This window comes from Myotis lucifugus, unplaced genomic scaffold, assembly GCF_000147115.1.
Source record: "Myotis lucifugus unplaced genomic scaffold, Myoluc2.0 scaffold_1, whole genome shotgun sequence".
Lineage (NCBI taxonomy): Eukaryota > Metazoa > Chordata > Mammalia > Chiroptera > Vespertilionidae > Myotis > Myotis lucifugus.
The window spans coordinates 29,699,211-29,714,979 of NW_005871049.1; the positions used below are offsets into that span (position 1 = coordinate 29,699,211).

Genomic DNA, 15,769 nt, shown 5'->3' on the forward strand with positions numbered 1-15,769 from the left:
AATAGATAGCTTAAAATGTACTGCCCTCCACCTGTGCATTTAGAACCAAGAGGAAAGATCTTAGCTGAAGTTTCAATATATTTAAAGTAATTCTTCTAATTGCTAATGGCCAGATACTGTAAAGTAGAAGTAATCTATACTAATAATAGAGGGATATGCAAATTGACTGGGATGCTGTCACATAACGACCAATTAGGATGGGGGCAGGGCCATAGTGGAGATCTCTCAGCATGCCAGTGCCGGGGTCCGAAGGGCACTGTGAGGAAGGAAGAGCAGATAGGCAGTTAGGGGGATCAGGCCAGGAGTAGGGAGAGCAGATAGGCAGTTAGGGGGATCAGGCCAGGAGGGGAGTGCAGATAAGCAGTTAGGGGGATGAGACCAGGAGGGGAACGCAGATAGGCAGTTAGGGGGATCAGGCCAGCAGGGGAGAGCAGTTAGGCAGTTAGGGGATCAGGCCAGGAAGGGAGAGCAGTTAGGGAGATCAGGCTGGCAGGGGAGCAGTTAGGGGCATCAGGCAGGCAGGCAGGCAGGTGAGTGGTTAGGAGCCAGTGGTTTTGGATTGTGAGAGGGATCCCGGATTGGAGAGGGTGCAGGCCAGGCTGAGGGGACCTCTCCCCCCCCACCCCCCCGCTCATGAATTTCATGCACCAGGCCTCTAGTATTTCATATATGTTCACTACTGAATTGCCTAAAACTACAGGTATATCTGAGTCTGACTTAATTTGTAAGCTCACTAAATAAACCTGATTATTAGTCCTACAAATTCTGTATAAGAGAACATTGGAAGATTTCAAAAGAAATCATGACAGATTCAACTACATAAAATATTTGATTTTGAAATATTTTTTTATTATTTAAAAGGCAGCTCTGTCTGGCCCTTAATTCCTAAAGTGCTAAAGGAGATTTCATCTATTATTTAAACTCACTTGCAAAGAACTGATCTGGATAAAGGATAGTAACCTAATTAATTGGATGAAGGTTTAGACATGATTAGACTATGAATAGTCAGCTTAGGGTGTACACACAAATTTATATCACAAGATTTATCCCCTCTGTTTACTACCTAATGGTGTTATAACTTTATGGAAAATTCTGATTTTATGTGCTAAAAATTTTATGAGAATCATGCATTAATAAAATATGTTTTAATCATTGAATTTATAAGTAATCACTCCAAATGTTAGTTTAAAAATACCAGAAAAATAGAATATTTTGTTATTAGTTCAATTTCAAAACGTTGTTTTTGAAAATAACATTGTTCATTGTTTTGAATTCTCAGTTTAAAAACTCAAACCTCTATATTGGGGCCGTTCACACATGATCTATATTGGAATATTCAATATAATGAAAATGATGCAGTTTCATCTTCCCATACAATTTGGAACTAAATAAAAGGTTACTGGGTAAAAAAAGTAAGGAAATATCAATATGTTTACAATTGTTCTAATATACAAATGTGTTTTTTTCTATAATCACAACTAGTCATTTCTGAGGAGTGTATCTTTATTAGCTGTCAACTATATATAGACAATCTACAGTCAGAAATGAAAACATAGTAGACATGATGGAGGCTGGAGAGCGACTCTCTAAGTAGGCAGCGCACAGCAGCCCAGGCTGCGCAGTGCGCAGCTCCAAGGGGAGTATGCACTTCCCCCTCGCTATGAAGGGTGCCTGGAGCTGTACAGCAGGTGGGTCCCTAATGTGCCTCTCAGTTAGCCATTGCCCTCATTCTCCTTTTTTAAGTCAATATTTTATTATTCATGTAGCTTCTCACACAATGGATATACTTAAAATCTTTATTTAGATTTATTTCATCAGTAGAAATTCCAAATATTCTTATGACCAGAGGACAAAGTTCTCTCTATTTAATGTCTTTCATTAAATAGAAAAACATCTTTTGTAAAATTAACACACGAGTCACATTTTAACATCTCGTCCTGTAGATTAATTATATAAATAATCTCTAAAAATGTCATCTATTTTCATTGTAGTCCCGAGGAAAAAGCATTGGATATATTGTTGATTGAAAAATTGTGCCTGATGTTACCTGGACTAAGTAGGATTTGCCAAGAAGTTGCACACAGTAATGTCTCTATGGCATTTTGTATATAATTACCTTGCAAACTCAGAATGTAGAATTGAAACTACTCAGACAAAAGTCAAAGATTCTAGTTTCAAATACCAGTTCCTGCCCTCATTCTGTAATGTGAAGTTATTCAAGATCAATAAACTTCAGGCCTTAGGCATAAAATGGGAATAACAATATTTTCACAGTGCTATTTGGGTAATAAATATTTTTATGTATATGAAAGACTAGGTGGATCTAAATAAAAGTTAATTTTCTTTTTTCCCCCTGGATCTTATACAATAGGACATTAAATGAAATAGCAACTAATAATTGATTTACTTTTTCAGAGTAGAGACTTAGAATATACTTTTATGAAAGTAAGTTATTAACTCCTAAGGTAACTAAAATCGCCAATAAATATTCCTCCTACTTATTTTTCATGATTGCTTAGAAAAAGAAATTTAAAAATCACAGTCATAACCATTTTGTAGTGCTTAATTGTCATGATTTCAGAAAATTAGTCACAGAAACAAATTTGTATTTTAATTAAAGTTAAAACATATTTTCAATTAGAAACCTACAAGTGTTTCATTTGCTTGAACATTTAAATTCTTAACCTCTTTTATTAAACTTGAGATAAACCTTAATTTTGAAAGTTTTTTTTAAAAACACAATTACTTTATTTTCAAGATATTTCTAACACCATAAAACTATAGTCTTGATTGCAGTTTTAAGTAAATCTAGATTAGTAATACCTAGATATACACCTTTCTCTTTCTCTCTCCATATATATTTATTTCTTCCTATATGTAATATATAATAATTTCCTGTTTATTCAATAAACAAACATTCTTAAGTTTACTATAGATTTAAAAGTTAACTTTCTACATTACACTTATTATAGTAAACTTAAGAACTTATTGTTTATTGAAAAAACAGGAAAATATTCTTTTATAAGATAAAACATTTGAATATTTTTAAATTAATGGCTATTCTTTATTATGAAGTTACTTAATATACTAAGTAAGTCAATTACTCTGACAGAGCTTTTGTAACATTTTCTAGCATATTAAAGTGATGAACATAATTAGCCAGACTCTTAGTTTTGGGGAAGTTGTATAAATCCTTTTACCATCTTGGGTAACCTTTAATTAAATTATTTCTACTATGTATTAAATGATATCAGATTATGTCTTTACTTGACTATAACGATTTTAACACTTTGGAAGAAAGATGCTTAATAAATGAAAAGTATACAAAGCAAAAAATTTTGGGGAGATATTTTTAATCAGTTCTAAAATATTACTACAAAATCCAGGATTTTTTTCAATGAAAGTATTTATTTCTGAAGAAATAGTCAGAGGTATTAAGAATATTTTATATTAATTTATAAACATGTAAACATACTCTCATAACATTCAAGGAAAATCCAAAATAAGTTTTGTTATCATAACAAAAGACCACATGTCTTTTTATGGCAGTTTACCTGGATTTATTTTTTCTTTAATGAATTCAATGTATAACAGTTATTAAAGCTAGCATGTAGTTTTTAGGATTTTCTATCACCTAGAAGCACATATGTAATAATAAAGTCAACAATGTGTTTATTTGAGTGTGTCTGTCTGTATGATTTAGAATATTTTCATAAAGAAAATCTAATTTTTAAATGTTGCTTAAACTAGTTATAAACAATTTAGCTACTCTACAAACCCTGCTGTTGATCCACTGCTAATTCATTTATTGATAATAACTTACCACTACTTATTAAACTATTACTAATATATGAAAAAGTAATCGATATAGTAAAATATCCTACATAATGTGTTAGTTTCCCATATGAAAAACTGAGAATCATTAATATAATTTAAAGTAACTTATTCATTCTATTAGCTGTCAAAATTTTAAAAAGCAGTGACAATAGCAGGTATATTACATTAGATTAATCATCAGTCTGTTTTTATAAAATTAGCTCCAAATTATATATATCATTATTTCCTTATATTTCCCCAAACTTTATCATGAGTTTTTTGGGATCTATTTTCCTTATATACATAATTATAATTATTAGTCGATCTAGCATATAAGCATCACTCCATTTTTGCATTACATTAATGTATCTAAATCAGTGGTTCTCAACCTTCCTAATGCCGTGACCCTTTAATACAGTTCCTCATGTTGTTTTGACCCCCAACCATAAAATTATTTTTGTTGCTATTTCATAACTGTAATTTTGCTACTGTTATGAATCGTAATGTAAATATCTGATATGCAGGATGTATTTTCATTGTTATAAATTGAACATAATTAAAGCATAGTGATTCATCACAAAAACAATATGTAATTTTATATGTGTTTTCCTATGGTCTTAGGCGACCTCTGTGAAAGGGTCGTTCGACCCCCAAAGGGGTCGCGACCCACAGCTTGAGAACCGCTGATCTAAATAAAAATAAATAAAGAACTAGCATCATTCCAATTGTTCAGGTTATTTCATTTCTTCCAGAGAATCAAGACACTTTCTTTGCTGTGGATTTTTATGAAGCTACGTGATTTTGAGAGTTTGGAAGACTAAGTCATTTAAAAATCAGATGAGTAAAAATAACTTTATGGTAAATTCTGTGGTTCATTCAGCTCATTTAATCAGATCACAAAATAGAACATTAAAACTCTATAGTAGAGTGATAAAAACCATTTATTTTACACCGTGGGTAATGTAGATAGCAAATTAATTTTACTGATTACTTTTAATATGGATGTTCTTATATCTCTATGTGATTCTTGGTGGTTTATAATGGAAACTATAACGAAGTATATTAATATAAATATTAGTTACTATTTTTCATATTATTTAGCATGTTTTGCATCCCTAGCAGAATTATATCGTTCAACATGCTTCTTATTTGCCACTTTATTAAACACTCTAATTAGAAAAGCATCTACTGAAATGAATGGGATATATATAGAATGCAATTTTTTAATCATGAAGGAATAGATAAAATTTGACATGCAGGTCAACTATCTGCATTGGTAGGTGTCTCATCTTTTACCTTGCTGTCTCTGGAAGCAGTAGCACCATTCATTGTTAGATATCAAGCTGTCCTTGTATGTGTCACAAGAATTGAAGAATGCCTTCGTACACTGTTCATTCTTATCAAGGTAGATGCTCCCCAGCTCTGACTGGTCCAGAAGCAGGTCATAGTTTGTATCAAGTCTGTTAAACATCCAGCCAAGTGAATCCTTGCAAATTGGCAAAATACTGGTATCAAATCCTAATGGCAAAGACAGAAAATGATTAGTTAAAGCTGAAAGTCATCACCAACAGGAAGCAAAATAAAGTAACATAATTGTTTGTGTAGGGTACGATGTAAGAATAATTGCAAATAAAGTTATAGTTATTTAGCATTTAATGTTTGAATCCTATTTATCAATTTTAGATTATTGGGATTAAAACTTAAATTTGTGGACTTGACAAATTAAAAATTTCACTACCTTTTTGGAATGTATTCAGAACATATTTACTGCTTTCTATCTGCGCACCACCATGCTAGGCAATGCGGATAAGGTAAAAGGTATTTGTGACATTTTCATAAAAAGCACAGAGAAAAACATTCTGATTGATTTCCATTGTTTACATTTTTCATGTAAGATTGTTTGTATAATCAAAACCAGATCCCCCCACTCAAACAAAGCAATGGCAAACATAAGTTGCTCATTTCCTAGCTCCTTTCCAGGTCCTGACCTTGGTTCTGGAAATACCGGGTTGAAAAATCTAGATAAGGCCCTATTCCCTTGGAGCTCACTTTTAAAATAGCATAGGTTGAGGTATTGGTTAAAACTATTTCTACCAGAAGTTGTCATATGCTTAGGGATTACATGAAGAAAGCAACATGTAGAAAACAAATATACTAAATTCTGCATAACCATTCAAAGAAACTGAGTTCTTAGTAAGAGATTCCTGGTATGCATCTAAATCACTCCCTCCCTCCCAATCTAATTTTCAGGGCAATGGAGAAGCCTAATGGTGACATAACAGCCTTTATGAATATGAGCTATGGGAAGAAGAGAGAAGAGCCATTATCTTTTAGTAAGCATTCAGAGTTAGTGAAGAGAGGCTATCTTCTCCCTTCACCTACTTACTGGAATGGAGGACTCAACTGGTTTGTCTTCCAAAACTTAGCCTGGAGAACTCTAAGAGAATCCTGATAAAGTCTATAGTGTCTGCAAGAAGGAGAGATGGGCATCTGATTTCCAGCTGCATATCTGTGTATCTACTTTTCACTAGTCGTGTTATTGCCAAAGGAGCAAGATAGTTGGAGTATGGCCCTGCAGACCAAAGGCAAATACTGCTCTGGGATTTCACCAAAGTCTGAAGGCTCATTCTGTGTTGGGGTAGATGAGATATAAGGTAATGCTCAGAGAAAGTGAGCAGAAGGCCACCAGCTAGGGATTCATCCACCAGTGTTTCCTGTTTAGAGACAAGCGATAGAGAATCAGAGGAGAGATAGTAGAGCCTTAGATTCAAGCCAAAACTCTGGACTGACTACTCAGAACAATGAAGAATGATTAAAATATTAAAAGCAGAGAGTGGCATGATATGACTTTTGCTTTAAATTGACTATCTCTGTCATGTGTATAATGAGGGCAAGTGTGGAAGCTGGGATGCCATAGAGAGTGACAGGAATAGCCCATGTGTATCATATATTCACAAGTGCTTGAGTTTACTATGACTGATCATCAATCTTTAAAACCTAAATTTTAAAATTATCTTTGCCCAGCTTGTATGATATATCTTGTAAACGTCATTGTTGGTTTCAACCCATTCTAACTTCTTATTTTCGTCAATTATAGTGTGAAAGAAAAGTGCTGTTATCTTTCAATTTTTGTAGCTCTACTTTGAGGAGAACTTATCTAATAACCCAAGCATCAACAAAAAAGAATATTTCTTAAATCAGGACATTCACAGATATTTAATAAATGTTAGACACAATAGAACTAAGATTTTGCCCTTTATACTAAAGGGATATTACATTCTCATAAAGCACATGTCTGCTGAAGGATCAACTTGATGAAATGTCATAATGTTTTAGATCAAGAATGTCAAAGTATCTGATATGAATTCAGGTAACTTGCCCTTGTTCTATTGCTATCTTACTAGGTTAAGTTATTCAATATAACTCAGCTTTAATGTCCACATCTAGATAAGGTAGAGATTTTTAAAGCATGATCTATGTTGCCTTGAAAATAAAAAGTACAGTGAATGTATGTTATTTGAATGACATACATAAAATTGTGTTATAAGGGTCACCAGAATAAGTAACAGAAAAGGACTAGAAATAAAATTATTTTGATATTCTAAATTAAATATAAACTTTCAATATGATCCTGTTGCCCTAACCAGTTTGGATAGAGCGTTGGCCTGCAGACTCAAGGGTCCCAGGTTCGATTCTGATCAAGGGCATGTACCTTGTTTGCGGGCACATACGCAGTAGGGAGTGTGCAGGAGGCAGCTGATCGATGTTTCTCTCTCATCGATGTTTCTAACTCTGTATCCCTCTCCCTTCCTCTCTGTAAAAAAATCAATAAAATATATATATAAAAATATGATCCTGTCGTTGCTACAAAAATAAAATTAATTGGGGGAAAAACAAAAGGTTTCCTCAGTCTTATCTTGAACTTTTAGAGCTAATAAATACTATTTGGTGCCTTGAAGAGTTCGTGGATAATGCTATCATATAGTCACTATATGCAATACAATGCAAATATAAAGGCAATTAAGATTGTGGCTGAAATTAAAGTTGCTAATCAGCTGGCCTTAATAATGGAAGATTATTGTGGATTATCTAGATAGGCCCAATCTAATCACATAAATCTTAAAAGTAAAGAATTTTCCACACCAATAGTCAGACAGAAATAAGACTCCCGCCCCAAAATTTCATTGAAGACAGAAGGAAACCAGAAGCCTAGAACAGGGATGATGTCTATAAGCTGAGAATAGCTTTCAGTTTATAACCAGCAAGGAAACAGCAACCTCATTCCTATAACTGCAAGGACCTGAACTTTGTCAACAACACACCTGACCTAAGATGTGGATCCTTTCCTAGAGCCGGCAGGAGGGCTCATGTCCTCCAGATGGCTTGCTCTCAGTGCGGGGAAACCTGTGTTGGACCACTGACCTACAGAACTGAAAAATAGTAAATTTGTGCTGCTTTGGCCACTAAACTTTGGGGTGATACATTACATCAGAATTAGGAAGCTAATATAGTTTAGTAACTGTATATATTTTATTTTTTGTGTTTGCCTTAGGGTTTACAGTATACACCATTATCACACGCTACCTGCAAATAACATTATACCACTTCACATATGCTATAAGAAAGTTACCGAAGTATATTTACACTGTCTCACATTTTCTGCTGTTAGTGTTATCCATTTGAATTCTCTATATGTTGTATACCCCACAATACTCCAGTATGATGTTTGCTCTAAACAGCTTACCAGTATTTTAAGTGATTAAAAATGAGACAAAAACATCTTTTCTTTTAAAGAAAAAAAATGTTCTCTATGTGTAATACTTGTACCATAAATATACTGTTTTTCCTCACCAAGCAATTCTCCAATTCCCTATGGATAGCAAAGGGGTCTCCTACAATTTAATTCAATCCTTTTAAAATATGTTTTTATTGATTTCTAGACAGAGAAGAAGGGAGAGGGAGAGATAGAAACATTGATGAGAGAGAAACATCATCGATCGGGTGCCTCCTGCACCCCCCTACTGGGAATCGAGCCTACAACCCAGACATGTGCCCTGACTGGGAACTGAACTAGTGACCTCTTGTCTCATGGATCGACACTCAACCACTGAGTCACACCTGTTGGGCCAACTTAATTCAATTCTGACACTATGTCCTGGAGATTATTGCAGATTCCACAAGACTGCCCCCCACTTCAGACACTAATCACAAGCAGTGGGTTCCCAGAGCACTCACACTTCCACTGTATTTCCTGTGATATGTGATATCTTCCTCTGGCTGACCACACCTCTTAGTCTCTGGATATCTGGTGAGCCAATTTTACTGCCAGGGCATATGCACTATTCCAAGCGGCCCTCTTGGGCAGAATTCACACTGCTTCTCATTCATATGGCTCAAATATTGCCCACAGGAACCATTCTTGTATTTCTTGCCTAGATATACAATTCCAAAGCAGCAGTAACTTTCCTTTGCTTCGAAACCAAACAAGTAAACAGATCATAGCTACTATTGCCTCTTAGATTTGCCATAACCCACTTGTCTGCGAGCACATGTAAAACTCGGAGTGGTCTGTAGAAATCACTTCCTCAGTTAGAAATGAGGGAAGGCACACTTATCTCTTCTTAGAGGAGTGGTGAAATCAAAGCAGAGCTTTTCCCAAAGAAACCTTCTTCATAAATTTGTGGGCATCTTTGCAACCTTTATTCTTTTAGATTCTCCTTTGCCCATATTTTAAGGGCAACTGATCTCCATCTACAAATTTCCTTCACACTAGTACCTAGAACAATGTTTGTTTGAATAACCAGAGGCCAGGAATTTGGAAGGGCCATCTTCAGAATTATGCCCTCCCACTATCTCTAAAAACAAGGCAGTTGAGCAGAAACATAAATGTAAAACTATGAGTAATCAGAGCATATGGGGCAGTACATTCCAGGTAAAAGAAATAGCAAGTATAAGGAATCTCAGATTGGTGCAGAAGCTATCAAACACACAGTCTTTATCATTGAAAAATCTCTCCACATTTTCTCATAGGTTATTTGATTGCAGAAAATAAGTTTTTTTTCTCTTCTAGAATTAGGCACACAACTGTTCACTTCCTAATTCTAAGAAATAGAAAGTCTATTTTAACAATTGCATTTGCTTAAATGGCAGATATATTAGCATAACAGATTAAAAATTGATGTAAAAAATAATTGAAATGACAGCAGAAACTGTCAAAATATATTCAAAATGACTGAAGGATTAGCCTTAATTATGAATATTTAATATTTTAAATTTTACTGTAATTCTCCTCTACACTCAAAAAATAAAAATAAAAAGGTACTATAATATTTGGTGAGAAAAAGGTATAAACAGGAATAGGTAATGAAAGTAAAGTACTAGGTTCATATGTATTGTAGATTTAAAGACAAATAAGACAAAAATCCTCTCCTTAATTTGTCATTTAAGTAGTTATTTTATATCCGGCTTCCAGTACTGGATGCGTAACATAATACTGGACTGACACTCCTACCCATGAGTTCTTAAGCTCTTCACATAATTAAAACAAAACAAAACAAAACAATAAACACAGAAAGAGAAGAGTGAATAAGAAGCAAGCACTTTTCTGATGGAAAGTCCACAGTTTAGGAGGGAAATTATATGGAATGAATTCCCATTTTTCACTGTTTTTTAGCCTGGGGATATATAGAGTTGGCATGGAAAAAGACAGTAGGGACTCTGGGAAATAAAGAATGCACACATTATAGCCTGGATACTTAGAAAATTGTGCACAACCACTGAAGAATGAGGGAGAAATCCGGGAAGGAAAGGAGTCCAAAAACCAAATATTGTCTGCTCTAGATTTTGATGACCGATTAACCACCCATGTACATTGTAGACTCAGATCACCTCCTCAAAATTATAATTCTGAACTGATTAGGACTGGCACCCAAGAAGTATAATTTTCATTTTGAGCCCAACAGAATGAGCATGTGGTACAAAGAAAAGGGAAGAAAACAACAACAAAAATGCCTCTCCTTGGATTACAGGAACATAACAAAGTATCCCACAATTTAATATCCATAACATCTGGGACACCATCCATCATTATAAGACATATGAAGCACCAGAAAAATGGGACATATTCATAAGAAACAATCCAAGAGGAACAAATCAGAGATGACCCAGTTGTTGGAAATAGCACGCAGAATTTTAAAACAATTAAAATAGCTATCCTATTGAAGGAAAATAAAATATGCTTGTAATAATTGCAATGATAGGAACTCTAAGTAGAGAAATAAAAATTATAAGAAAGAACTAAATGGAAATTGAAGAACAAAATAATAAAGCAGCCCATATATATACAAAGGAAGGACATTCCTAATCAAATTCTTAAGAACTAAAAATAAACACCAAACTTGAAATGAGAAGAAAGAGATGGTACATCATAATTACACAATGATTCAACTACAGCTTGTCATCTTATCTGAAAATTTAGAGGACAGGAAGAGTTGCATGATAACTTTAAATAATGAAAAAGACAAAAAATATTTTCAAAAATCTACATCCAGTAAAAATATTCATCAGGAATGAAGGACTCCTTGCTTTCCCCTAGGAAGTAAAAAGCTAAAAAAAGTATTGCTCCACACTAAAAATAAGAAAACTTTGAATAATCTACAAAACCACACCTTTTTTGAACCTGCCAGGAACATTTTGTACAAAAGCAATGCAATAACCATAAATATACTTTATTTGTCTGAAATAAGACATTATAAGAGAGAAAAATGGGCAAAGCAGTGAAAAAAAAAGAAAACAACTATCAAAAAGGGAGATTGCAGTTAAATCATATCAATACTTATATTAAATGTAAATTATCTGAGCATATCAATAAATATACAAAAAAAGTAAGATGTGGATTAAAAAAGCAAGAGAAAACTATTGTCTTGAGGAAACCGTTTTAAATCAAATGGCATAGTAGGTTGAAATTAATAGATTGAAAAAAAAATATACCATGCAAATGCTTATGGGAAGAAAGCCAGACTGACTATACTAATAATATATTTAACTTCAAGATTAAAAGGGACATTACATAATGATAAATAGTTCAAAGAGAAGACATAACAACCTGAATTGTATGTATTTAAAATGAAGCTTCAAATTGCATGAGAAGAAAACAACTGATAGAACCAAACACAGATATAGACAAATTCCCAATTACATCTGGAGACTTCAACACTCATCTGTAAACAATCAATAAAAGAAGTAGACAGAAAAACAGCAAGGGTATAGAAGATCCAAAAAACATTGCCAATAGACTTGAAATAATTTACATTTATAAAACACCCCAATAAATAATAACAGAAGAATAATACACATTCCTTTCAAGTGCATATGAAACCTATTCTGAGGCATAAAGCAGGCTTTCACAAATTTGAAAGAAGTGAAATCATACAAAGTATGGTATCAGAACATAATAGAATTACAGTAGAAATAAATAACAGAAGGAACCATGGAAAAAATATCTAGAGAACTTAAACAAAAAATACAAAGAATAAGTGGGGATTAAATAATTCAAAGATGTTATTTAAATTCAGCAAGAAAAACATAATCAGTTGTAATAATCATATTCATACCAATAAGTGCAAAAATATATACATTAGAATATTATCCAGGTCAATAGTTTTTTGAGAGAGATTTTTCTTAAGGAACACAAACTAAGAACTCTGAGATCAAAACAGAAAGATGTAGTGAGAAAATATTTGGAACACATAAAATATTAAAATAAATGTTTATGTAATATACATATGAGAATGAAGTAAGATTGCAAAACCATATGTCAGGCTGTTAACAATTTTTTGTCTCATGTTATGTAATGATTTTGAGCTATTTTATTTCCTTTTTGTTTATATTTTCCCCATTGTTGAGCTGTCATTTCTTGATGCTTTTAAGACACCTATAATGCTTACCTTCCAGGTTGTTTGTTAAGTTACTCAACAGGCAATGGAGTAAACTTCAATAGAAATAATGCTTACATTATAAATGATTGAATACAAATGAAACATATGTCCCAGCCTGTGTGGCTCAGTGGTTGAGCATAGACTTATGAACCAGGAGATCAGGGTTCAATTCCTGGTCAGGGCACATGCCTAGGTTGCAGTCTTGATCTCTAGTGTGGGGCATACAGGAGGCAGCTGATCAACGATTCTCTCTCATCATTGATGTTTCTATTTCTCTCTCCCTTCCCTCTCTCCGAAATCAGTACAAATATATTTAAAAAAAGAGAAATATATGTCTGTATTATAAAAATGTATGTTTTTTTTCTGCACAGATTTTTTTAAAAGTACATATTGTTGTCTTTTTTGGGGAGAGGGGGTTTCACTTTGACTAGGTTCTAATGATTCAAATTACTTGTGAAATGTGTGCTGAACACCCTGCATAGTTATATTTTGAAAATAAGAGATTCCTCTTGTTGAAAACAGAGTATAATAAAATTGACAATATTTCACATACCCTGTGAAAATCAACCTATTTCTTAATGATTCCCAAATTGACAATGCTAACAGTAATTCCTTCTTTTGGGATAATATAGTTCCTAAAGACTAGAGCAGTGATGGCGAACCTTTTGAGATTGGCGTGTCAGCATTTTGAAAAACCCTAACTTAACTCTGGTGTCATGTCACATATAGAAATTTTTTGATATTTGAAACCATAGTAAAACAAAGACTTATATTTTCGATATTTATTTTATATATTTAAATGCCATTTAACAAAGAAAAATCAACCAAAAAAATGAGTTCGCATGTCACCTCTGACACGCGTGTCATAGGTTCGCCATCACTGGACTAGAGGTTCATCAAAAGTTTGGTGTCTAGTGAATTCACTAGCTAATTTCCCAGGAAAGAATAATGTAACAAAACAATTATATTATATTATTCACTTATTATCTTTATTTTATAGTTATAGTTTCAATTTATATAGGATGACATTAATTTAGCTAAATATGAATATATAACTTTGGCAAAATTTTAATATCCAGATAGTAAGAGAATATCTAAGTAATACTAAGTGCATAATGAAATGTTATTATAGAGAGTTATTTTGTCTACCTCATAAAAGAAGAAAATGCCAGATGTCTCAATAATTAGAACAACCTAAATAAGCAATGATCTGTATCTTTCTTTTTATTACTTGACGTAAGAAAATAAAATGTATCTTCTAATTTTATAAATCTTTGTTTTCAAAAGATGTTGTCCTAGAAGGCTCCTAATTGCATTAAAATGGTTCATTGTCTTTAAGCCATCAGATTCCAAAAGCAATCTTTCTCTCAATGTGAAGACAGCAAGACATAAAGTGAGCAATGTCTTGGAAAGAAATTAGACTGTATTCATTCACCCTGGGGTGTAATTCTATCATTTTCTCTGACTGGGGAGAGCATTTGGTGTATAGGAAAGCAAAAATAAGACATTGTCTTAATCTGAGCAAGACTGTTAATCTGAGAATTTTGCATATGATTGCATGTGATAGTGCTTTTCCATCAAACAAAAAGAACACTAATACAATATCTTTTCAAAGGGGAGACACACAGAGACTGAACTACAACCATAAAAAAGACACACAAAAAACATATATATAATATTTGTTCTTTAACTTTTGGAGATTTAAATAATGAAACAAAATATATCAAGGTATACAGATTATAATGGTGCAACATATCCTTATTGTGTTCAATCCCATCACTAATAAAGCAAATGCAAATTAAATTAACAACATATAATAAAATGCTCACAAGAATGGAAAAGTGAAAAAAAATTTTTTAAATGGCAGTGGTGAAGACTAAAGTTAATTCTCATGCTTATCTGTTAAAACTTAAAATTGCCCTGAACTTTTTGCAAAGCAGTCTGGCAACATTTATTAAAATTTATAATTTGAAATTCATGCATATTTTGATCCATTACTTCCATTGTATGGAATCATTCTCATGGAAATAAAAGCGTACCAAGTAACTGCAGAATTGATTGTCATGTAGAAAATAATTAAAGTAGTAAATAATCATTCCTAGAGAAATAACTGATTGGTTAAATTATGGTATATGCAAACAATGCAGTATTTTCATTGCATAACTTCATCTATTCATTAATTCTACTCACTTTTATTGAATGAATACTATGTGTCAAACTATTGTATGGTTCAATGATACAGTGGTGAATAAAGACCTCTGCATTGATTAAATTTACAATAGTCGAGTGTGGAGGGAGGGAAGGAGAAAGAGATGGAGAGGAAGACAGATGGTGTGTGAGAGAGAAAAACAAACAAATGAACAAGTAGGTGATCACTATGGTAGACAGTGAGAATTGCTACAAAGGAAAAATAAGAATAAAAAGGAGATGTGGAATATAATATCAGAGGGTTGGTTTCTACATGAAATATGATTATGTCAGGAGAAGATTCACTCAGAGGGTGTACCCATTTGAGGAGTTGAGTGAGTTCACTATCTTCCACGTATTTGTCTTATGTGTTCTAATGGATAACTTCCTTTTGGAAATTTACTCTTAGTTGGCCTCTGACTTCTACAAGCAGAGTATAAGGAATCCTGTACTTACTTTTTCTTTTTTTCTCCAAAAATATTCAACTCTCAAGGAGTTTCTTGTAATTAAACCCATTATATTAAGAATGTCTCATTTCTTACAAGAAAAAGCTGGAATGGAAATAATATTTATGCATGTGTAAAATTAAACAGGCACTGTGCTGAGTGTTTCCACAAGCTCTCATTTTATCTGTCTCCAAGTATGGGAGGGATTATTTTTCTGAATCAAATTCAAAGGATACATTTGAGAGTAAATATTCAAGTATGAGAATTGGTTGGAGAGATGGAGACATTAATTTAAAAAAACACACAAAATGTAAGGGTCTGGGAACAAACTTTTGTCCCATTCCGGCTATGTTTGTTTCACAAAAAAGGGTAAATATACCCTTA

The 15,769-nt window shown here is 33.2% G+C and overlaps 1 protein-coding gene across 1 annotated transcript in view; it reads right to left on the bottom strand.

The window, feature by feature from the left end:
- SPOCK3 (SPARC/osteonectin, cwcv and kazal like domains proteoglycan 3) overlaps positions 1 to 15,769 on the bottom strand; it is a 191,595-nt gene that overhangs the window by 9,134 nt on the left and 166,692 nt on the right. Inside the window, exon 6 of the mRNA XM_023753473.1 lies at positions 5,113 to 5,334. Within this exon, the coding sequence (XP_023609241.1) occupies positions 5,113 to 5,334 (222 nt within the window). The remainder of the gene's footprint in view (positions 1 to 5,112; positions 5,335 to 15,769) is intronic.